Below are 24,978 nucleotides of genomic sequence, written 5' to 3' on the forward strand. Positions count from 1 at the left end.
AAGAAAACCCAACAATTGCAGTGCTCCTTAAATGGAGATCTTATTTAAATCAGAGCAGCGGCTGACTCATTAAAGGCTGCTCTCTCTCCTTTTCGTTCCTCTGCCTCATTCCCTTTCCCTGTCTTTCTCTACTTCCCATTACAGTAATGGTGTGATAAAACAGATCTTTGTGTTCCATGTTGGGATCATGCAGGGGTGTGTAGTTGAGGGGGGGAGACAGGAGATGGGGAACCCTGTCACGACAGCCACCTTGTGCTAGCTAAAAATGTACAATGCATCCCATTATAGGAGACCATCCTCCTTTGTCTGAACTGTCTGCGAGGGAGACTGAGTCCCAGAACAGCCTCCCCCCCTCCCGTCCCCTTACGGCTGCTTTAGGTTCTGTTCCCCTCCAGGCAAGCTGGATGCTGCAGAATTCCCCTGCTCCTTTAAAAGAAAGAATTAAGAAAGAAAAGCTTTATCTGTGTGTAGTAGAAGGCCCCCCTTTTTCCTCTTGGACTTCTGTTAGGACCTACCATTATTTCCCTGTCCCTTTTCCCTGCTTTGAGGATTGCATGTCCCTTTCCTTTCAGTTCAGTTGTCCTTGCTGCTTGCTCTGTGTTTTGGTGTTATCTTGCAAACTTGCATGAGCTGTCTGAAGGGAATCGCTCTCTTCTCTGTCTGTGGACTTCTGCTCTTCTTTGCTGTTCTTTCTTCTGCCCTTTCTTTGCTGTTCAAGAAACGGTGCTTGTTTACATGGTATCTGACTCAGTGCCTATACCTGTCCCCTAGTTTTTCGTTCCCTTCTGCTGTATATCTTAGGGCTTCTCCTTAGTGCTGCAAGACACCATGTCAGCATCAGAGGTTTGTGTGAGAGAAATCCTGTCCAATCACTTTTCCAGGAGACTATCCCTTGGGAATGCAAAGATTAATCTGCATCTCACTTTCCCTGATATTAGGACATAGTTGCTTGAGGTGGGGCTATGGGTTGTAACTGTTGTTATACTTAGAGATTTAACTGCTGGTTGAGAAGGGCATACACTTAAGGGCCTAAAAGTCAGTGGGGCCTGTCAAAACCTGGTTTTTTAGTATTTTTCTCTTTGCCTCCTGTGCTGAGCACTTTGAGATGCATTGGAGTAGAAGTAAACCACTGCAGGTGTTTGTAGACCTGCCTTGGAATGGCAGAAGCTTTATTCAACATTTCCTAGGCAGGATGGAGAAAAGCAACTTGATACAGCACTGCCATTTCCTTGAGTCCTGTCCTAGAAATAACCTCGCTGCTCCCTAGTGCATGTCTTCTGCAGGTGACTAGGTGGTTATCCCCGGGAATTGAGAAATGAGGATGCCTAAGTTGTCTGTGATATTTGATTGCTAAGGCTGTGTGAATTTAACATACCGTTTTAATTGTATTTTAAGAACTATTAATTTATGAAGTATCTGGATCAGTAAAGAGGTTGTAGTGAGCTACCAAAAATTACAAGAGTTCAAGGTTGCAAAAATGGGAGGCTCTTAAAACCAGCAACATCTTTCCCTTCAGGTTATTAATTCATGATGGCTCTATTGCATTTAATTAGTATTGAGCAGCCTTCTACTATAAAATTCTAGCACCAGTGCAAAAGGGGTCTGCACTGGGTGTCTCTGTGTGTGATGTTTTTTAGACGTGGATTCTGGTCTTAGTGACTGCTTCAGGTAAAATGCTCCCTGTTCCTGTTTTAGATCCATTTCCAGCAAATGGTGTGTGCAGTTGGGTACCCCTTTGCAATGAGTTCTTTAATGTACTTACCTCCCAGCTGCAGAGTCACAGACTTCACTAACAGGCATTCCTTGGAGGTCTGAGTACCAGGGAGGAGATGGTTAATTTGCCTGTCTTCTTTTAAATAGAATACTATTTAAAAGGATGTAGTCAGTATTCTTTCTATCGGACGTGTTCTCTGGAATCAGAGTAGAGAAATGTTAATTTTCCTATCAAAAGTATTTTGGTATGCTCCTGTAGAGTCACTTATGATCCTCTGCTGTGTAGGATGGTTTTTCGCTGGGCTGTTGGAAGCTGTGCTGTGACCAATGAGGGCAGGAGATGTATAGGCTGATTTTGTAGGGTTCATAGAAGCCAGAGTAATTAATGCTCAGATGTAAGCTTTTGGAAAAAATAGTGTGTTTTGCCTGCATAAAAGAAAATAAAACAAATGCTGTTCAACAGTGTGCTTTACTTAATACCTGATCTTTTTTATTTTATCTCTGCAAAACTGTTCATTAAGCAATATTATTCTTAAACTGAATTGAGAATGATCAAGATGGTAATGGGGAGGCATTTCAACTACATGGCATTTCTGTATTTTAAGTTGGGAAAGAAACCTTCACTTGTTCTCTTTATTTCTGTGGCTATTTATGATAGTCTTTAATCACATGTTTGTATGCTATTTTTTTCTGCAAGAAAGAAAAGAAAAAACAGACAACCCTCTAACTGTCCCCATCAGCTTCAGTGTATGTGGCACCATGATGACCCCTGCAAGTTATCAGTGGCAGAGTTGGCAGTCCCAGATACAGCCCACAGACCTCTGCCACTTTGACTGACTGTGTAATTAGCTGTCATTTTCTGTGCAGACCAGCTTGATCTGTGTTTGCCAGTTGGTTTTGTGTATTTGCTGACAGCAGAGGAATGGTGATGTTTTGCAATATTAGGCTCTGGTTTAGGCTTTGGGGGTCTACACTGGTATGCACATTTTGCCCTCTCTTCCACCCCTGTGTGATCTCTCCTGTCTCACCTCTGCCCTTCATCACTGGAGGACAGATGGTTGCTTCTTCCTCTCACCCTCTCCCCATGATACCTGGTCAGTAGCTTGTCCCATACAAGCCATACCATATCCATACTCTCCCAATCTCCATTCCTCTCCAGTTATGTGCCCTCCTGTTTTGCCAGACGACTACTTTACTTTGATCCCTGCTAATTCTTTGCTTTTCTTCCTCCTCCTCCTCCTCCCTGTCCTCACTATATTCTCCTTGTCATAGGCTTTTTTAACTCTCCACCCACTCCCTTCATTCCTCATTTAGTTTGCCTTTTCTGTTCCTATTGCAGTCATACTTGTCTGTTCTATCTCTTTGCTCCCTGTCGCTGCCTGTGCTGATAGTGCTCAGGCTTCTTGTCTCAATTTAATTTTCTCCTGCTGTACTTACAGGTCTGCTTCTTGGTTTTTTGGATTTGAGGTGGGTAACTGCTCCTTGATGTTACATCATCCCTGCAAAGGAGATGGTGCAAAGTACTAGAGGTGGATAATTTCCCTGCTGTCAATGATCTCCAGACCTAGATCTGACCTGGCCAGTATCTCCTGTGAAGCTGAGGATGGTGTCCAAATCAGAGCATAAAATCACAGAAAATGGGGTGCAAGGGGCACTACCAGCCACCTGTAAGAGCATCTCTGTTTCCTGTTAGAATAAACAGTATCTAAACTATTCCTGATGACAAGTAACCTGCCTTAAAAGTATTTGCAATGCCACTGCTGGCCTTTCTGAGCATTGTTAAGTCTTTCCTAGTATCTAACATAAAGCTTATTGCCACCATTTGCTCTTTCTGTGAGAAATATAAAGAAGGGATTGGTTCTTTCATTTCTGGCAGGTTTTGCATACTGTTACTTCTTTCTTTTCTATCTTCTAGCCTTTTTTGACCATTGCATATAGCTTTACTGGGAGATTGATTAAATATAAGACAGGCGCTGTAATTTTCCATACTTTTGTTATAATGTTGGCACAGTTTTGGTGATCTAAATATAGATTCCTGAAATGCAAATTTTTGTGTACGTAATAAGTTCTCTTAGACTTTTGAAAGCATATGTGGTGGTTTCCTCCTCTCTTAATCATAAACAAGACAAAATATGCCCCCTACTTTTTTCTTGGGTTGGGTTGCTATGGCTTAAGTAACAAAAGAAGTCACCAACTCCAAAATCATTTGTAGATAGCATGAAAAAATTCAATTTGAATGGTATCTTGGAATTTTAACAACTGAACTTTGGGTCCTACAATGGGAAGTAAACAGCCTGGCTTTACCAGCCCTGCCTGTAATGGAGATTTTTACCCCAAGTAGTCTCTAAATACCTAACTGGAATTGCACTCCAAGTAGCCTGTAATCTGAGGGTGCATGGATGCACCAAAAATGTCCAAGTAATTGCAAGGGTAATCTTTCTAGCTTCTGAAGTCTGCCCTCAGGCTTGGAGTCTTGAGTATGGTTAAAACCCTCTGAACTGTCCTCCTGGTTATCCTGCTTAAAATTCATAGTGTCTGCAGTTGAGGTCCTGTGGAGTTTAGGATTTCTGTGTGCTGTATATAAGTCCTGTCTCCATGAGTTACCTGACTTGGAGGGCATATTTGACTTTCAGATAATTGCTTTTGATTAGACAAGATGTAGATAATCAGAGTTTGACCTACGCAGTGCATAGACCATCATTCACCTATCGGGTCTCACTGAAGCTTCTTATCTAGGCCTATGCTCTCCCTCAAGTCTTAATAGCAAAACCTGCTTTAAATTACTTTAAAAGATTGATTTAAAAATGCCTTGGAGAGGAGTTTGGATTTCTTAGATAGTACTAGTCCTCCTTTGTCTAGTGTACCCTCCATGAAGAGTGAAACCATTAATTTGATTTGTTGTTCTTTGTAGCTTTTCTCATTTTTGCTCTGGCATCATATGAAAGGAGGTTATCAAAACTGAACAATTATGCAAAGTACTTCAGAATATTAGAGAGCAAGAGTATGAAAGTCTTTTGTTTTTGCAGTGTGTGTTCCTTCCTGCTTTATAAAATGTGGTTGAGATAAATAGGGCAGCAAGTGAAAGGATTTCAGTTTCAACGAGCATAGTTTTAAATCTATCTAAACTTAAAAAGGATCCTTCCAGCCTAAATCAGGAGGTATAGAAGGAATAGCATGTTAATTTGGTGAAATTAGTGAATTAATCAATTTGTTGGCTGACTATAAGATATTGTGCTGTGTTAGCTTTGCTTTGTGCTCAAATATTTAATGCAGATTTGTTTGCTTTAACTTTCCCTTTTGCTTTTCTTTGTGCGTGATGCTATTTAATGTTGCTACATTGGCTTTGCAAATCCTTTCTCAGGTCTGTTTCCACCCTGTTCCAGGATGAAGCATTCTATCTTGAAGCAGTGGGAAAAGGAGGCAAAGTAGTTCCAGGAGTCCTTTTTATATGAGTTTGGTTGGGGAGGTGTAAATACTTTTTCAGAATCATGTTAGACTGTGTGATGGAGCCAATCTGTGGGAGAGAGTGTAGTATGGTGAGATAGAGGAATGAGGAAGGTGGTGACTGAAGGCTGTGGTGAGAACTTTGGACAGTTCCTTGCTCCGTGTGTCCTTCACAGGGACATGGATGACAGACTGTGAATACACCAAGTGTGACTGATGAGGTGCTGTAGTCAAGGAGGGGCTGACTCTCTTAGTAGCAGAAAGAATTTAGGTCATCCAAAGCCAGTTGCAAATCTTCATCCTAAGAGAATTTTTCTGAGGGACTCTAGCCCTTCAAAGCCTCTTTTGATCAAAATGCTGCAAGGGTGTGAGTGTGAATTTATCTGGGAACATGGACTTCTGAAGGGTGGAAAAAATACTGTGGAGATCTCAGTGCTTCATCAGAAAGCGAGACTTCTGAATACTTTTTCTTATTCAATGAGATGAATCTAAATCGGGTTTAAGCAGATTAAAGATCCATGATCCTTGCTCTCCATCAAGTCTGAAACTGTAGCTTTGAGCAGCCTGATGGTGACTTTGGCCCTAGACAAAATGAAGGTCTTCTAGCAAGCCCTGCTGTGAGGAGGTGAGAAAGGCGGTGACTTTATTGTCCCTTTCAGCTCAACTGTGATTTCTCAGGAACATTTTTTGGTTTTTGTTAGGAGTACTCTTAATTGGTTTTGACAGTGAGCTGCAGGAGTTACTGCAAATGTTGCACAGAAGTCAAGAGAAAGCTGCACTGAATGCTGCAGACCCGAGTGTCTCCGTTCAGATCCGTGCCTGTCTGGCCCTCCTGCCTGCCAGCTCCAAGCCTCCCTGCCTGATCAGTGGCTGGGGTCCTGCTTAGCAGCTGACATGGCCAAGAACACATCTCCCAACCAGACCTCTTCTTAAAGCAGAACTGTGTAGAGAGCCAGTGGCTTTTTTTTTTTTTTTCCCCAGTGGGTGGGTAGGAAACTTTGAGCTGTGTTATTTGTAACACAGAGAAGAATAGCTAGAACTGAGTAATAGGAATTTGCTAATGTTTTGGAAGAGCATACAGGAAGATGAATTTCATTCTTCTAGGGCGTTTGTAGAGGGCTGTAGTGGTTTTCAAAAGTGTAGTAGGCCTCTAGGTTAGCTGTGAGGCTGTGTGTGTCACTACATAATTATTCTGAGATCCAGTGACATGGTTTAAATGCAGAGTTGTGATGAGCCTCCTGGCTACTGTTCAGACAATCCTAGCAGAAGAGTGTTCCTGTAGCCAATCATAAAACCTTAAAATCATAGGATGATTTGGGTTGGAAGGGATCTTTAAAGGTTATCTAGTCCAACCCCTCTGAAATGAGCAGGGACATCTTCAAGAGTTCAGCTGTGAAGTGGTTCAGGAATTGCCTTCAGCTGTGTCTGTCCCAAATTTCTGCCAGGGGATTACTGTGCCTGTGTGAGCTGTTCCTGTGCCCTCATGTGAGGTCAGCTGTGGTAGCCCTGCTCTTGCAGAAGTGCATGGAGGTGAATCTGTTGATTAGGTGTGATGTTGGTAGTACCTAGCAGAAGCAGAGCACTAAAATTTTTCCTTTATGATCATCAACCATGGCTGTAAAATGGAGGTGGTCCTTGTGCCCTGTGGTGCCAAATACTGAAACTCTGAAAAGGCTTTATGTCCTAGACATGCAAGAGGAAGCTAAAAGAGTAATTTTCATTGCAAAGAACTTAAAGGAAGTTTTCCAGATGTATCAGTCTTCCTGTGAATCATCTAGTGGATGTTGAAGGCCTAACAAATCAAGGACACTTCTGTTAACAATGAATATATTGGCTACTGTGGGCTACTACTCATGTTGTTGGCCACTTTTGAGTAGAAACCCTTCCTAAAAATTTATTAGAACAGAACTAAAGCTCAGTTTGTGATGATGGGCTGTTCAGATCCCATCAAATGAGGTTGAGTTAAAAGCAAGTGTTGAGGGCTGATGCTGAACAGCATTTCTCAGGTTTGACAACGGTGTCTGTGGGCTGTGCTGGCCCATCCAGGGAATGAGACCATGGAGCCCATACAGCAAGCTGGGTCTCTAAATTCCCAAGTTGAGTGTGTTCGGTTGCAGATGGACGTCTGTTTTCAAGGAGCATCTTTTTAGGACAGGGCAACTGCCTGTCTGTTCCATGCAGTAGCCTCAGACTGTGGAGAGATTATTCTGGTTCCTTATGTCCTCATTGCTTTGCATTGAAAATTCTACATCTTCAAAAGAGCAACTCACTTCTGCTTTGTTCTTGTTTCAGTTAATTGGGCTCGTTCTTAATGTGGTGAGGATTATTATCTGGACACTTACATACTTGTGCTGCGGGATCTCCTTCCTCCCCCACCTCAGTGTTACATGTTTCACACATTGTATCTCTTAAAGGAGGCGGTAGCTCCTTTGAAAATTAGAAGATCGGGTAGGGTCTGGTCGAATCTTGTGGCGTTTTAGGTCAGTTGTCAGCGATAGTAACCTGATCTATGGCAAATCTTTCCCTCCCTCTCCCCAGGGTGCCTGCTCTGCCCTTTGCATGCCAGTGAAGCTGATATGATCCAAATTAACTTTTTCATCTGTTTGCATTTATTTTCTGAGTCATGAGAGGTCCTCAGGAGCCACAGAATTAAATGTTGTTTTCCATTCTAACACTTCTTGTATCGTATCAAAAATGTATTTTTTTTATTCTTGAGTGGGATCAGATGCTGCTTTTTCCATGTTTAACATGCTGCTGGGTATGCAGCCTATCATGGGAATAACACAGAGCTGCACAGTCAGCAGAGGAGTGCTCATTATTTTGATGTCTGCTGTAAAATGGTGGCTCCTGCTCTAAATTACTTGGTGAGGTAATTGCTCATCTTCCAAGATGTTTTCCTTTCTCTGTGTATAAGGTCTTTTAATAAGATAGGAAAGTACAAGGTGTTTTTTGGGCCAGGTTGCATCTGACTTCTGATGATCCTTTCATTTCAGTGATATATGAAGGACAGCTGGGGTGGTAGTTAGAAGCAGAGATATAAAATCCCAGGACACCACTGGCAAAGCAGCAGGACTGTTGTCAGTCTCTGAATTACACTGCTGTGACTGCTACTTTATGCTTTTAATGTAAACAGCATCTTTTTGGTGGCGTGGCTGATGGCCAGTCTTGACCAAGGGATGCTGCTGCTCTTTCAGGAGCAGAAGGGACAGAGGGTGCTGGTGGGTGATTGACCCACCTATCAGTAGGCAGGTGCTCTTCCATGTAATGCTGTCTGGAAAGAGTCTTTGCTGTTTGATAGTTCAATACTTCACTTTGGAGCTGTTTCGTGCCACAGAGCAGGAGGATGAGAGAATTTCATTAATAGGAAACTGGCCATCCCAAGAGCGCTGCTCAGCACTTGGGGGTTGCCTTGGTCTCTTCCCTTGGCTATGAGAACCAAGGAGGAAATAGCAGGAGTTCTGGCTTGCGGTAGAAAACTCACTCAGAGTGCTGCAGGGCCCTTCCTGCGCATAGCAAAGACCCGGCTGTTCTCCTTCAGAGGTCTAAAAGCAGCTGAAATGAGACTGCAGGGGAATTTAGCAGTTTAATCCAAGACTGCATCTGCAGACCTTGCTTAGTTGCGCATACCCTTGCACACTCCCTGCTGTGCCCAAGCCATGGCAGGGCAGAGCCATTTGGTGCCCAGCTTGTACCTTGAGCTGGGCCAGGATCCAAGTATGAAGAGTGTCTTCTTGTGCAGCCCAAGGGGCACCTTTGGCAGCATGTGACACGTTGTGATTGTGGTTTGGTTACCATCGTCTTTTAAAAGATGGTCCATGGGTGCCAATAAAGGCAGAGATTACTCTCTTCCTGTATGCTGTTAATTAAAGCTTTTACCTGGAAAGGAGATGCCATGGTGTAGCTCAGCTAGCCAGGGCAGACCAGCTTGTGTCTGTCATTCAGGATAACCCTTTGGTTGCTGGTTGTGAGGGTGTCTTTTCGGCTTCCTTTCACTCAGTGTAGGTGTATTTGTTCTCTGAAGCCTTGTCCATATGCTCTGTGAGCAGCAAATATCTTAGGTCTTTTGAATCTAGGTAGATATGCAGTGGAAGCTGCTACAAAAGATAATTTTTGAGTCTGGTTGCATGGTTTCGTGGCCCTACAAATTTGATCCTCAATAAATGTCTTTATATGTGATTTTGATTTTCTGAAGAGTATTAGTTACGCCCTGAAATTATCTTTAAAGACCAAGGAGCTTAGAGGTGAGAGCATAACTAAGGTCCTACTTATAAACCCAAAGCTTTTATCACTGTCATAGTCAAAATAGTCCCCAGTACATGAATGACAAGCAGGTGATAGCTGAGTAAATGAATGGGTTTTCTGTTACATCCTAAACTTGATTTCTAGCTGATTTTAGTTGTGCCAGTGATGGCCAAGGTGTGCATGTCTGTTAGCATCCCACTGAGAGGCTAGTGGAGCTGCTCATACCCTAGAAATGCCTGAATAAATGCGCTGCTGAAATTGAGGAAGGGAGTTGTGGGGAGTAAGGACAGATTGTCACATACTGTTTCTCGACCAGGTGCTGGTTGAGCTTTGGGTTTGGTGTTGTTAGGATTTTTTCTCTTTTAAGGTGCAATATTTAAAGATTTAAGACCCTGTGGGATCTTCAAGCAAATTATTTTCTTCCCGAGTATGAGCACCCAAGAGCCAGAAACCCCAGGAGAGATGAAAGCAAAGCATGATCTAGCTGTGTTCTGCACCTCTGTGGAAAGAGAGCACCTTGTTACTTTTTTCACAGGTGTTTTTGCTTGTTTGGAAAGTAACTGGAACTGTGCTCATGAATATTTGAGGCTGTCAGGTGCCTGTTGAGGGCTGGAGGGAAGTAGGGCCAAGGAAGGGCAGGCAGTGTGGGAGCCAGTGGGGCAGAAGAGGGAGTGGCTCCGGCCCTGTGTGGTTGTCTCATCTCTCTTATGGTAGTAGACTTCTTATTGGGATGAATGTGCTCTGAAATATTTATTGCCCTGTTTAAATATTCATTGCTGCAAAGGCAGTGCAGCCTGATGGCAGCAGTGGAGCCTCAAGGGACAGGGGCCACAGCAGTGCCTGGCATTTCCTTTCAGTAATATGATAAAAATATATTTAAAAAAAAAAATCGGGCATTCCCCCACTGCAAGATTGACAGGAGCACTCAGGCATATGTCCCAGTGTTTCCTCTTCGTGCCAGAGACTTGTATTTGCTCTCAGGCCCGTATGCTGGGTGCTGCTCTTGGTTGCCAGATGCTAATGCTTTTTTTTTCCAGGCCTGTATCCTGGAGTGAGGGGCTTTGTTTAGCCTGACACTGTGAGTGTGAAAGGGGATGTACAGAAGGGCAAACCAACTGGCTTGGATTTAAGGGTTTAAGTTTTGCATAGCCTGTGTTTTTGTCTTTCTGTAGGTGTTGCAAGGAGGCAGGAGAAAAAGGACCTTTAATGCACTTGGCTGTGGAAGGTGGGGATCTGCTGAGAATTATGGAGGGGTCAATTTGCCGGGAACTCACGCAGTAATATATTATGGGAGCTGCAGATGCTGACAGACATGCCCTGACATGAGATGCTCTTATTTCAATTTAGCTTTTAAGGTTTATTGATTTAGCTTCAGTAAAATAGAGCAGTTTAAAAGTACCAGTGCCAGTGATAAGCAGTAGTTTAATGTGAATATTTTGCATGTTGCTACTGTTAAACCAGCACATGCTTCATGTGTCCCAGGGCATTGACGTGGTGGTGGCAAGGGAGCAGCAGGTTTCCAATGGTGCTGCTGAGTGTGGGGGCTGCAGGAGCTGCTTTAGTGATACCCAGTCCAGGAAAAGGCACTTGAAAGGTGGTCAGATGTGCTGCTCACCTCGAGCTTTACCTATGAGCTGTGCAGGTGGCCTGTGCAGGGAAGAAGTCTGTACTGGTTCGTGGTTACAGTAGGAATGTGGTAAGCATACATTAGCTGAAAGGCCTGGGGAAAAGAGGCTTTAAAAGGATTTTGTAACAATGGGAAAATTTTTCCTCAGATACTCAACAAATTCACTGTGTATGAACCAGCTTTATGCTGGCTTATGTGGGGATGCTCTAGAAGTTAAGTACAAGTGAAGCAGGTAGTGGCAATAGCATATGATAAATGTCCATCTAGCCTCTTGTTCTGGGATGAAGTGGCTTTCAGGTGCATTTCAAAGTTGCACTTAATGTAGTGTAACTGTGGGCTGCTGTGAGAAGAACAGTTCCCCTGTCTCTGTGCCCCAGCCATATGCTCAGCCTCCTCACTGCTTTGGGCATTGTGCTTAAGCAGATCCAGAGCGAGACAGTTGAGTTTATGACCAAACAGATGACTTTTGTTTGGATTAATTTTCTGGCAGTGGCTGTGGCGTGACTGGATCTCACAACAGCTGGGGAGGGGAAGAGCAGCCCCTGATTCCAAGGTCAGCTGGTAGTTTGTCATATTAGGTGGTACACTAAACTGCACCTATGCTTTTCAACAGCTTGTTCCTCTCCATGAGGTGAGGTTATTATGCTTATAAATGTGTATACTGCTTAGTTTAATCAGCTTTAATTTATGTGCATTGACTTCCACCAGTTTTTGTAGCTTTCCAGGATATTGTTGTATAGATCTGGCTTTAGGTTGTCTCTTCTGGCTGTACCTGCATTGTAGGCTGTTATGTCTCACTCAGGTACCTCTGTTTTGGGTGATGTAATGTTTTCAGCACAAAACCCAGAAAAGATTGAAAAGACTGAGTCCTTCTTACCAGCTGACTTAATGACTGTCATTTAGAAATCAGTAAACAAAATGAAATGGTGTCTTTTACCAGGGCTGAATTTATCAGACTCAGCTTTTGGCTATTGGTTTTCTTGTTGACTTTTTTCATTAGATTAAATATTATTAGCATGTACTTTGTTCTTCACAATTAATATACTTTAATAAAATAATCAGTTATCACTTTTTTTTTCATTATAAACAAAATTAATTGGGCTTTTCAAGGTTTTCAGTGTGTGGCCATGTGGCTTTTTCCAATCTTGGGGTCATTTATGTAGCTCTTTCATGTTCCCTTCTGAATTTTTAAATTCCATTTTTAAAATTTGCAAAATGAAGCATATATCTTATTTTTTGTCTGGCCAAGGCCACATACCCAAGTAGCAATGCTTCCCACACGCTCAGGTTGGTAATATATCTGAAAGCTGTAGTCACTCTCTGTACCAGGCTTCTGCACTGGTGAGTTGCATCTCTATGGCTCTCTGCTCCTTTCCAGAACCTCTGCTTTCCAGGACACACAGTGGAGGCTTCTTTGAAAATGGAAAACTACTCTTGGAACAAATGACTAGCAAGAGATAGGAGAATGCTGGAATGGAAAGTAACTGTGGGAAGAAATCTGTGTTTTTAAACCGTCAAATTTCTGTTCTGAAATGTGTGCCAAGTCAGTCACAGACTTCCTCCGCCCTGCACCCTGAGAGCAGCTTGATATAATGTTGTTGCTGCGTGACTGAGTCCTGGTACTCGAGACACAGATGGGTCCCCTTTGCCTCATCTCGTCTCCTGTCTTCTGTACTGAATTCTGAGCGTACCCATGATAGGCCAGTGGCAGTGAAAATATGACAGGGCTGAGCCGTTTAGCTGCTTGCATGAAAAAAACCCCAGAGCCTCAAGAGGAGCTCTGGTTTTGTGTTTAAATATGCTGCATACGTCTCGTTCTCCACCTTTGCTGCAGAGTCACGTCCGAACACGCGGCTCCTCGCTATGGTTTCTGCCAGCTCTGCAGTTCTTTCCAAGGCATTCAGCGCTCTCCAATTGATTCCAGATGTGTTCTCCCCTTCCCGGCGCTTTCTCCCTTTTTCCTCCTCCTGCTCTGGCAGCAGAGGCAGGGCTGGTTTTTTCTGTATGGTGCTGGAGTTAGTGCAGGCAGGCGGGAAGACTTCCCTGCTGTCCACTGAAATCTGGGGAATTGAAGGGGCCAGTGTATGTGAAGCTGCCTGACAGGGCTTGGAGGTTTGTCCTTCCTCCAGGAGCCAGGTCAGCTCAGAGCAGCCCCTCTGCACAGCTCACTACTTCCTTCAGCTCATTGCCTTCACAGCAGGGAAGAGAAGGACAGGAAAGCCTGATACCAACAGTGATCTTCAAAATCCTTCCTAGAAGAGCACTGGAAATATAGAGAGATCTGGAAGAGTCTATTGCAGATAGCTGTGTTACATAGCGAGGGCTTTGAGAAATCCTTGTCACTAAAGTAGATAGAAATCTTTCTAAAGGGCTGAGTGAGCTTCACGAGGATTTAAACATTGAGGAAAGCCATCTGAGTTCTTGAGGTTGCAGGAGTAACTCTCCACACTCACTGAGATTTGGTGATGTACTTGCAGATGCAGAGCAATAGTCCATTTGCAGAGCAGAGACATGATGAAAAATTGCTTATCTGTCCAGCTAGGTCCTTGATTGGGGTTGGAGAAGCAGATACTGGTTTTCTGAAATACATCAGCTGGTGAGTTACTCTCTCCCTTGAAACAAAGCTGTTTGAACTGAGCAATCTGATTGCAGAATTAGCTGAGGAGATGGTAACCGTGACACTACCTTGCCAGCCTGGTCAAGAGATACTATGGGACCAGGTGGTATTTTCTTCCCTGTTATATTTCCATGCGCTGTAGCCCTTCTTTTTCTAAGGAGCACTGGTAACCATTGGTTAGCTGTCTCTGGAGTAATGCAGAAAAAAGAAAACCCAGCACATGCAGGTCCTCTGTGCCATCAAAAGTATCATATAGTGCCCAGATATCCTGCTGCAACCATGGACCTCTCCTGAAAAGCAGTTACCCATTCCTTCCCTATGACTGGCCTCTGGTTTCTGCTGCTTCCCTGAGAGAGGATCCACAGTCATGCAATGGAGAGTGTGATTGGTTTGCTAATCTGCTGAATAGCTGATGGCAGCTAGCTTGGATTAAACATATGTGACACATCTGCAGCACACTGTTCCTTAGCTGTGACTCATTTCAATTCTGGTCCCAGAGAAAGAACTTAGCTGGTTTTGTCTGACAGAAGAGTATCTCTCTTGTATGGGACATGCTTGTACCACCCTGCGTGCCTGCTGGATTATGAAGGACTTGATTCGTGGTATTTTGAGACATTATTTTCATGCTGATTTGTTGAAAGCTAGTCATCTTATGGAAACCTTTTTTTCCCTTAAGAATGTTTGACTATGCATGTTGAGTGGAAAATAGTCACTTGGAAAGATGCAGAGCTGGGAAGAACAACCAGGGTAGGTGCTAAAAGACCAATCTGGACCAAAAAATTGAGCCTGAGCTTTTTTCTTAAATTGCTGGCTTTGTTGCTGAGGATGTATCCATCCTGGTGACTTTTTCCTTTGTTCTCCATCCTTATCCCCTTCTCCCCAGTAATTCTCAGAGGTAGTTTGATTCCTAATGTGGAATGCAAACAGATGTTGGGACCCTGATGTCTCTCGAAGCACAATTCTCTCTAATCAACCCCAGAGAGCATGACTGGATTGAAAGCATTTGGTGGGATGCCTTTGTGCCAGTAACATTTAACTTTTTTTTTTTTTTTTTGGGTGGGGAATAATGTAGATTTCAGGAGCAGAAATCAGGGTTTTTTAAAATCTGAAAGATACGTTTCAGGCTGGTAAGTAGATGTGGCCCTGGGCCTTACTAATGTTGGGTAACTAAAGCTTTGGTTGTATCCAACAGGAAGCCTCTTTGCAGGTTGCCCAAGGGCATCTTACCAAGTGTGCATGAGAGCCAGTGTTTGTGCATAGGGGTAGAGCAAAAGTTGGCCATTACTGGAAGTGATGATAGCATAGGGATGAGTGAGTGCTTCCTGTGTATAACAGTAAGATAAGACTATAATTTTCTTTTATCCTTTCCTGCAAAAGGGGGGCTTGAACTTCTTTTCCATAAACATGTTCTTAAACACATTAAAAAAAAAAAAAAAAAAAGGCCAAGGCCAGCTGCTTTATTTTACAGAACACTTTTTGGTGGCCTGGAATGACAGAGTGTGTATTGGAAGATAACTTGTTCTTCCCTTGCTTTACATATCTAGGAAGGGCAAGATTAGATAATCTAGTGCAAGCTTGCACCAGGAAGTTGAAGGAGACATGCCTTTAAATGGTTAGCTAGGTGCAAGTGTGAGTGCAGGCATCTCTTGTTAGATTTTTTTTTTTTTGACTGGTGCAAGATTAGCTTATTGAGGCTTAACCCAGTGGAAAAGGCATTTCCTGAGTGATCACATCTGATTTAAATTTTAAAAAGTGTACCCACGAACTTAACTTCCCTTTATTTTAACAAAACTGCCATAAAATTCCAGCAGATGTTTCCAGAACTACCTAGGTTTAGAGTTTGTCTTTGGGAGGATTCAGGAGGAATTGCTCTCATGCCCATAACAGTAGAGTCAAAATCCAGCATCCTTTTCTATTACCACAGTGTGTCATAGATCAAATGAAGATTAAGCTCCAGATGTGCAGATGAAATACAAAACCCCTTATTACTGTGATCCTCTTCAAGGTGCTTTTATGATCAACCCACACCAAGAAAGAGTGTTGATTTTATCAGTCTGTGTCCCAGACACACAGGCATGTCAGTCTTGCTCTCTGGAGTTACAGAAATGCCTTTGTAGTGTGGAGAGTGGGTGTCGGGTTAGGGTCACATACCCCTCTGAATCCAGGAACGGGTTTGTACAAAGATGAAGGATATGAGATGGTTATATGCTTTGTATATATCCTTTTCACCCCCAGATTTCTTTTCTGTAGGCATTTTACCCTCTCTTTCCATTCAAAGCTAATCTGTAATGAAATGGCCACAATGGAGGAAGTGTTATTGCTGCATTTTGGAATAGAGAGCTTGTATCATGTTTGTGGGCACCTGATGGTTTGGTGTGGCCAAATCACTGTTTTGGGGTGTCTCAGGTGTTGGAAACCCATCGCTTCAGCGTTCTGTACATCACTTTGTCTCGTGTTTGAGTATCTTCATGGCCCTAAAGAGTAAAAGCAGAGTTTTAAAAACCCAGGCGTAGGTTCTGTGTGCTGTGAGAGCACCAGTGTAGGGTGGAATCTGTCTTTGGTGTAATGAATGCCCCAGCCTGTGGTTTTTGGGCAAGGGATAATGCTGGAGCAACCAGGGAGTTCCTGGTGCATGTGGGGAGCATCGCTCCTGCTGCTTTGTATCCGTTCCCATTAGCTTGTTGATACATTTGTTATCAGCGGGCAAAGTGTGGGATTGCCTGAGAAGAGGGTTAATGCAGGCTGGAGACTGCAGCTCCCTGGCAGCCTGAGCTCATCCAAGTGCTGGTGCCCATGGCCCTTCCCTCCCCAGCTTCTCCACCCCCTGTCCTTTCTGGCTCTGGTTCTCCTCCAGCTCCTTGCCAAGCTATTTCAGCACTCTTAACCGGGAACAAAACTAACCTGGCAATAAAAAGTGAGTAATTTTTTTCCTGGGATATGTGCTGAAAGGGCTGGCAGGGGAGAGAGGGCAGGAGTGCACAGCTGGAGGGGGGATGGTGGCATCTCCAGCCAGAACCCCTCTGAAGCTGCAGCTGAGAACTGGGAAGGGAGACTGTGTTGGAAGGGGCTGGAAAAGAGACCCTGCTACAGCAGCTTTTTTGTTGATCTGTGAGAAGGGGAGGGGGGTGGAACACAGCCCATTATTAATTAATTAATTATTCTCATGCTCCTAAGCAGCAGCCTTGTATGGTAAGCCCTTTCTCTCTTGTCTTTGTACAGCCAGGGAGCAGTGCTTTGCATGTGTGATGTTTGCATCCCTGACAGAAGCTATGACCTGGCTTCTAGGAGGGACAGCACGGTCCCTGCATTCCCTTCACTCAGAAGGATCCCTTTCTTACAGAGAGCTGAGGGTGGGCAGCAGCTCCGGGTTCCTGACAGGTTCTTCAGATCCCAGCTCCAAACATTTTTGCTGTTTACAGAAGGGATTAGGTTAGTGCAGAGAGCAAACAGTTGTAGCCTGGAACTCTGGTCTTCACAAACAAGTTAATTGCCTCTGTTAGCTGCAAGTCAGTTGCTTCGAGGATTCATAAAATTAGTTCAGTGAAGACATATGTATTAGAAACCCCATTCCACTAATAGGCTTATACCCACATCCCAGTGATTTGGGGGTTAGCAGAGTTCAAAGGCATTTTTAAGAGATTGATGTTTATATGCTGTACCATTTCCCTGCACCTTTCTGTGATGCTGATGACTCACAGTAGGGTTATGGATAACACAGACCAGTTACCTTATGGCAGTTTGCCACATCTATACAGAAATTTTACTAGCTTAGCTTTACCAGGAGTATAATTTTTATTTGTCTGGTTAGGGTTTTCTATCTATGCATATTATGGCATAGGAATACCAAAGAGATCTGGAGCTGCATTGCTATAAGACTCCTTTCATATCCCTCTACTTACACCCATTTCTCTGATGAGGAAAACAAAACCACTCCTTCACAGAGCAGACTGATCTTTGACAGTTTTATGGAAGCAGGAGGCCTTTGTGTGCATTTCTGGTGTTTGCTCTTTGCGCTCCAGTGCCGTGATCTTGGATCACCACCTGCTGTCTGCTGAAAGAATTCATCCTGTGTCACATTTGCTGAACCACATTGCTCCTTGTTGAGTTGTCGTCCCCAGCTCCCACCCTTCCACAAGGTATCGCCACGTGCAGTTACTCATCGGTTACTCATCGTTCCTCCGCTTAGCTTGGAGCTGCAAAGTTCATTAATTAACTTAAAGCTGCATAAGCTCTTAGAAATGTGTCCCCCCCCCCCCCGTTAGGGGTTTTTCACTGCTTTAGCTAATTTGTTTTTTAAACAAAATGTGGGATCAGTTTGTACTGATCTGTATAGGCAAACCCCTGACTTAAGGAAGAAAGTTGGCACCTGCAAGGACATGACTGGACCTTTGTAGGGCTGAGAACAGGGGCCTGAAAGCAGAGCCCACATGGGTAACCATATCCTTCTTGTGCCCTGAGGGCTTGCTCACAAATCAGATACCAACATTTTGCAAGGGGGCAGCTGCTTTGAATTCCTACCTGATGTGAATGAATGATTTCTGTGGGAACAGAGCGTCAGAAGGAATAGAAAACACAGGAATTATCGCTTTACTTTGAACTGTAGGTCAACATATATCTTACTGAAGTGTGGTTTGGTGGTTTTTTTCTTTGTTTTGTTTTGTTTGGTTTTGTTTTTTTTTTTTTTTTTTTTGGTTTTTTAAGGAGTGTGGGTTAATTGCACTGTTTCACTTGCACTGAACAGCCCCTTTCCCAGTTTGAGCATGGGATGGCAGTTATCATGGTTGGTGCATGGCAGCACAAACTGGCAGAGCTAATCAGTTCATCTGGAACTGCCAAAATTATTCCTGCAACCAAATGTCCCTCACGCTCACCTCCTGGAGACTTCCAGCCTGGTGCATTGCGGCCAAGAGAGGTGTCTGTCTGCTCTTGAACGTGGATTAAAACTTACTTCATACCATCACAGAAGTTTAAGATGGTAGTAGTTTTTGTGGGGAGCTGCACCCAGATTTTCCTAGTCCTGTGGTGGCATCCTTGTGTAAGTTTGGGGCTGGTGACTGCTCTTGGACATGATTATCTGGGTTTCTTGTTGCATTTGAGTAAATTTTTAAGACATCTTCATAAGCTTAAACAGGCAGAGTTGGCAGTGCAGTGAGGTATGTCAAGATTGGATAGACAAGATACTTTCCTTTATCTGGAAATGTGAGGATTTCTCCATCTCTCTCTACCTCCTGTGAAGTGTGACAAACAGCACCCCTAAATGCAGAATTTTACATGGTGGTTTAGAAGTAGGGAAAGGTGTTCATGTTCTGTATTTGAAGATAAATGGGATCTGTGTGTGTGTGTTCTGTGTTACCTCTTGAAAATATGAAGTATTGTGTAAATGTTGAAATTTGATAGAATAACAGAAGAGGTAGAATCTCCTCTGGGTTTGGAGGATATCAGTATGCTGTGAAACCTGCAGAGATCTCATCAGGAGTCCTTTTCTGTTGACGCTAGTGGAAACAGGGGAAAAAAGTAATTCTAAAGCATCAAAGGAAATTAAAATTACAAAAAAAATCAGACGGGAAATATGTCCATAATCATATCAAGAGAAAAATAATTTGAGATACAGATACTCCATGGCATGATGAAACCTGGACAAATATAATAATGATAGATCTCCAGATAACCTGAGACATTAAATGAAGGATGCATTTGTAATAAAAAATATGATTTTTGCATGTTAGTGTGATTTGAGGAGTGGAGGAGTGACAGTGGTATTAAAAACATTTTATTCTTCCCCAGAAATCCTTCTTTGAAAAGTCTTAGGAAGGTCAGAGAGAAGTAATAAATAAAGTTACCCGGATATTTTGGCTTGAGAGGTGTGATTAAACTCAAACTAAATATGTATTATCAAAATGCCACAAGCAACAGAGGAGAGAGAAAGTATTTTTCATCCTTCAAACATTTATAGGTAGATAATTGAAGAAAGGAGAGAAAATATTTAAAAGGTTGAAATGCATTTAAACTGGAAGGAACAGTATTAACTGAGGGGGAAAAACATTGAAAATAAGAATATATAAGGTTCCTGGACTGGCATTTTAAACAGTCTAAGACTGAGGTTGTACAGAATGCTGGACTATGTCCTTTGGGGAGCAGCCCTGCACTGTTGACACAATGGCAGAATAGGTTTTGTTTGGGGCTAATTAGCATTCTCTTCCTCTGACCTGGGATGCCGCTGGCTTGGAAATCTAGCTTGTTCTAAGAAGACTGGTAATGGTTTCTGCTCCTCCATTTTTCCTGTGGAAAAATCTTTAATTGAAAAGAAAAAGTCAGTTTCCTATTTAGCTCCTATTGAAAATGTCAGAAAGGGGGGCAGACAAGGTGGAGTGTAGGGAAGAATGCAGGCCATCAAATCCAATGAAATATTGTAAACAGAAGAGCTTGGAAAGGAGACAGTACGTGGACAGAATGGAGCTGTCATGTCAGGGAATAAATGGTCTGAGCAGGTGAGCAGTAGGATTCCTGATACCTGGTTTGCAGTGGGATGGCCATCGTTCTGTCTGTCCTGCCTCCTGCTTTGGAACTCGCTCTGCAGATCTTGATGATGGGTTAGTTCGAGTCAGAAGTGGCTTGCTTTGAAGCTGAGAATAGCAAAGGAATGAGCAGAACTGGAGGGCTGGTGGAGCCCCCCTCCTTTTTTGAGGGGGAAACAAAAATCCTGTCCTGCTTTCAGAAAATGTGCTTGGTGCGTGAAAAACCTCTGCAGAGCTGCGAGCATGCGACGCAGGGCTGCAAGTGCTTGGGGGAGTGCGTGCAAGGAGCTGAGCACTGGCCACGGCTGGCATGCTCCCCTGAATTCTTCATTCTCAGATAAGGCTGCGGAGTTTGTGTTCCTGCAGGCAGCAGGGCTGGACTTGAAACCGTTCCTTCTTCAGCACGGGCCAAGGCTGCAGCTCGGCTCTGCTAAGTGGTATTGAATGCCCTTCCCTCTCCTTCTCCCCAGCTGCAGGAGCGCGTGGCCACGTGGCCCCCAGGGGAGGCAGACCAGATAGACTAGTGTCAGAGCAAATTTGGGATTCAGCCAGTGTCTGAATGACCCGGTGCTGGCTGGAGGTGCACTGCGTTTATCATTGTTTCCTCCGCCCGGAAGGGAAAACTGCAGGTAGGCTGATAAAGGGACTGAAAGGTTTGTCCGGCTTCTTTGGAGGTCCGTCAGCCCCTGCATGCTCTCTGCTGAAAGGCTGCTTGGTAATTCCCACTCTGCCTTTCCTATTCACGGGATAAGGTCTGTTTCGCTTTTACTCCATTGATTTAAGCATGCTGGTGTCAGAATAGCCTCGAGCACCTCCAGGCTTTGTGGGGGAGGACCCAGGGCTGGAACAGCAGCCAAAATTTAAAATCAGTATTAGTCTGTTGACATGCACATAAATCAAACAGCCCTCCTATCATAAATCTTTTCTGTGGATTTTTTTTCTGCTGCGGCAGTGAAAGCAGTAGGGGAGCGGTGCAGCAGCCTGGGCTTCCCAGGGTTGGGCTTCAGTGTCAAGGCTGTTCTCCTTCACCCCAGGTGGCTGAATGCAGCTCCCCCCTTGGTGAGATCCCTGCCGAGGCTGTAGGGCTGCATGCTTTTTTGTTTCCTTCTTGTGGTTTTTTGACATGGTGGGGTAGCATTTTTATTGTCTTCTGGGGGTATCTTTTGCATGGTCAGTTCTTTGTTTCTGAGTCATCTGATTGGTGTAAGCTACATCTAAGACTGCGCTAAAAGCTTCTAAGAAGTCCACTATGCAAGAGGTCTCTGTGGGATACCCTAAGCTGAGGCAGGAGTGGGTAATTAGTGCCTTGAGTGATTGTAGAGATGCTCAGGATTGGGAAAGAGTGACTGTGGGCTGGCTTGCGATCTTAGCTTGTTTCCCTACGGCTCTTTGGTGTCTCCTGCATGGCCAGCAAGAAGCAAATGGGATATTCCAGCAACAGATAGCTGTGCTGTGTATGCAGTGCTGTCAGGGCAAAGGAGGGGGCTTCTGCAGATGGATTTTAAAAACTGTACTTTTTATCACTGTAACATAACAGAGAGGTGTGCCTTGAACCACATGATGTGTTTGCTTATGGGGTTGCTTGTGAACAATGAGGGGTCAGGCTGGAGGAGATGGACCCAGTTATGGTACTTCTAGGGGTTTTGAGAAACCCTGTTCTTCTCTGTTTCTTCTCTGTTCCAATGTGTGAGTGCCTCTTCCCTCTTCTGAAATAATACCTTACTGTGTGTAAAGCTTTGTGTGAGATCACAGGGGTATGCAATCTGGAAACCCTGTAATTTGTTCGCTATATGCCACCCAGTAGCAAGAAAATTGCCCTGAAAAGATTAAGAAAACAGTGTCATGGCTCAGAGGAGCAAGGCATGTGCTTTTTGATAGGAGAGATAATAGAAGACTGTGGAATACTATGGTGACGGTGGGTGGGATATTCACATGAACGTGTGTGTTGTCTCTCAGGCTGATGTTTTGATCTATCTTCTGTAGTATAAAGCTGTTTTCTCCTTTTTCCTTTCTTAAGGGTAACCAGGAGCCATCAGCAACTCCTGATGCAATGGTGCAGCCATTCACCACAATCCCATTTCCACCACCCCCACAGAATGGGATTCCCACAGAGTATGGGGTGCCACACACTCAGGACTATGCAGGCCAGACCAGCGAGCACAATCTGACACTCTACGGAAGCACGCAGCCGCATGGGGAGCAGAGCACGAACACGGCCAGCACGCAGAACGGATCTCTTGCAGTAAGTGCACAGGGTGCCCAGCCAGAACGGCACAATGCTTTGGGGAAAGGCAGCCACTGATTAGATTGCTGTTTCTCAAGCGTGCAGCAAACCAGCAGTAGACTTGAAAGGAGAGAATTATAAACAAAATGTGGCTTCTGACTTTCCATTACTGGGTTTCCCCTTTTGCATGTTCCCCTTGTAAATTGGTGCCTGCAGAGAACAGTAGTACTTGAAATCATGATCATGGTGATTTTAGCATGGTGGTGTTGTCCAAAGACAGTCTCTGACAAAAGTGTTAATTACTTTGTGTTAATTGGCGAATGGTTCAAATAGATGTGATGGAGGCAAATTCTGGAGAGTTGACAGTACAAAGAATTAGGGTGAGCACACGCATCTTAGGTGTAATCCCAATGTGGTTTTGTTTTCAGGAAGCTAACAGAGTAGAAAATTACTTTTCTTTGACTTTCTGAAGACAGCAGGGAACTTCAGGGAGCAAGGATGGGAGATGAGCTCTCAGTTACTGGTCATCCATTTGCCAAACCAAGATTTCCATCATCTTACGTATTTTCTTTCTTCTTTCCATGGCCTGGAACTGGCACTGGGCAACATGCTGGCAGATTATCCCAGGAAAAGCTTTATCCACCCCTTAAGCCACTTGTTAAGACTTAACTTCCTAATAAAGAGCCTTATGGTGAGAGCCTTCGGCGCTCAGGGGTGGATTTAATCTGTTAATGCTTTCAGTTTTACTCGTAGTTGGTGTTTGGGTTGTAGAGATTATTTTTTTCTCTGGTAAGTACTGAATGAATTCAGTGCCAACAGTTGGAGGAACTGATAGTGCCAGCTCAAGTGTTCATGGTTCCTGATGTGTGCTTCTGCTCCTTCTGCAGTGGGCAGTGGCTGCATGGTTGGCGCCATTGGTCATGACTTCGATAAGATACCTTGAATTTCTTCCTGGGAATGCCACAACTTCGGCATCTTGAAAAAGTACACACTCTGTAAGGCACGTTGGTAGTGCGCAAAAGGAACTTTGGGTGCCTTGCTTGGCAAAAAAAGTAGATAAGGAAAGACCACACAGGAAACAAAACCAAGCGCTGATGCAGTGTGCAGAAATGCAAGTCATCATTTTAGCTCCACATTGTCTGATACCATTCCAACACGTAAGATTTTGGTTGCCCATCTCCAGCAAAAACTACCTCAGGCCCTGCCAGTTGGATGAGAAAGCTGGAAACAGGGAATAAAAAACAGGGCAGTGGCTTTCCCCCTGTGTTTTTGCTGTTCCCATCCTTGTCCAGAGCTTAAGAGCATTTCTTTTTAATGGAAATGATGTTAGCCTTGACCTTGGATGTAAGCTCTTGCCAGCCTTCCTGCTCGTCTTCCATATTAGGAGCCATCTCTATGGCTCTGCAGGGCTGAGCTCTGTGTTTCATCAACTAATGCTGGCTCCAAGGAGCCCACAGCCTGTGGCTAGCCTGCGAGGAGGGACTGGGAGCCCATCTGTGTGGGAGGGAGTGTTGCTGGGAGACTGCTGGCAGGCAGTGGTGTTGCCAGGAGTCTGTGGAAGGAGCCTGACTGGCAGGGGGTAATCCAAGAAACAGGCTGAATAGCACATAGCACTTGTACTGGCTGTTGGAAACAGGTGTGCACGTCTGGAGTGACCGTTTGATGTGGTTAAAGGCTTGCAAGCTGAGCATGCGGAGTCAGGCTTGTGGCCATAGCTGGCTGGGAAAGGCTAAGGGCACACACAAAGGTGTTGCTGTGGCTGCTATGCCTGGGACTGATCAAACCTAGAGGATCCCATATGGTGACACATGAAGAAACCTGTGGGAGCAGGGGTAAATCGCCTCAACCAGGGGCTTTTCTCACACCAGACTTTCACATCCACTTGGATCTTCCAAGTCTCTTTATCTTTCTGTCTAGGAGTCCTCTATGAAGTTATTTTGATTTTGTGGGCTGCCTTAGGATGTAATTCCTTTTAACTTTTCTTCTCAGTATGCTGATTAATGATGTAGGACCTAGGGGAAGTTAGAAGGCTCCGTAGTTATTCACGTTAAAGAATGCTGTTAAAATACAGCAGAACAGGTTGGTTATTTAATCTTAAACATCTACAGCTAATGTTAAGCATTTTGTCCATCATGTGTGTTGGCTGTTACTTGTTTGACACACACGTTCAGTCCGTATGGACTAGACTGTTATGCTTTAAGGCATCTTCTCCTTTAGCCATTTTACCATCTTGCTCAAACAGCAGTGCTAACTTTAATAAAGCAAAAAGCCATCATGGGTGAGGTATGAGCCTTCCCTCCCATCATTGTGACTGACAAGCACAGCTGCTGTCACGTGTGTGAAGGCAGTACCCCACACTCAACAGCCAGTGGATTTTTTAGCTGCTGACTTGAAGCCTGTGCTCCCATGGGATGATTCAGAAATTCCTTCAGCCGGACAGATAAGTTCCCTGCTTGCTTTTAAGAACAAGGCCTGTGATTGGTTGTGTTGGCAGGACAGAGGGAGATAGCAAAAGGTGTGGTCAGATGGGGACCTTTCCTGCTTTTCAGGCTGATAGCCTTTAGGATAACTGCAAAAGTAAAAAGAACGTGGGCGT

At 44.1% G+C, this 24,978-nt stretch overlaps 1 protein-coding gene across 10 annotated transcripts in view; it reads left to right on the forward strand.

Moving 5' to 3' along the window:
- RBFOX2 (RNA binding fox-1 homolog 2) overlaps positions 1-24,978 on the forward strand; it is a 171,198-nt gene that overhangs the window by 88,063 nt on the left and 58,157 nt on the right. For all 10 annotated transcript variants that reach the window (XM_054514877.1, XM_054514879.1, XM_054514876.1 and 7 more), the window contains one exon: positions 22,176-22,400. In XM_054514877.1, coding sequence (XP_054370852.1) covers positions 22,176-22,400 — 225 coding nt within the window. The remainder of the gene's footprint in view (positions 1-22,175; positions 22,401-24,978) is intronic.

The sequence above is a fragment of the Molothrus ater genome, chromosome 5, assembly GCF_012460135.2.
Source record: "Molothrus ater isolate BHLD 08-10-18 breed brown headed cowbird chromosome 5, BPBGC_Mater_1.1, whole genome shotgun sequence".
NCBI classification, from domain to species: Eukaryota; Metazoa; Chordata; class Aves; order Passeriformes; family Icteridae; genus Molothrus; species Molothrus ater.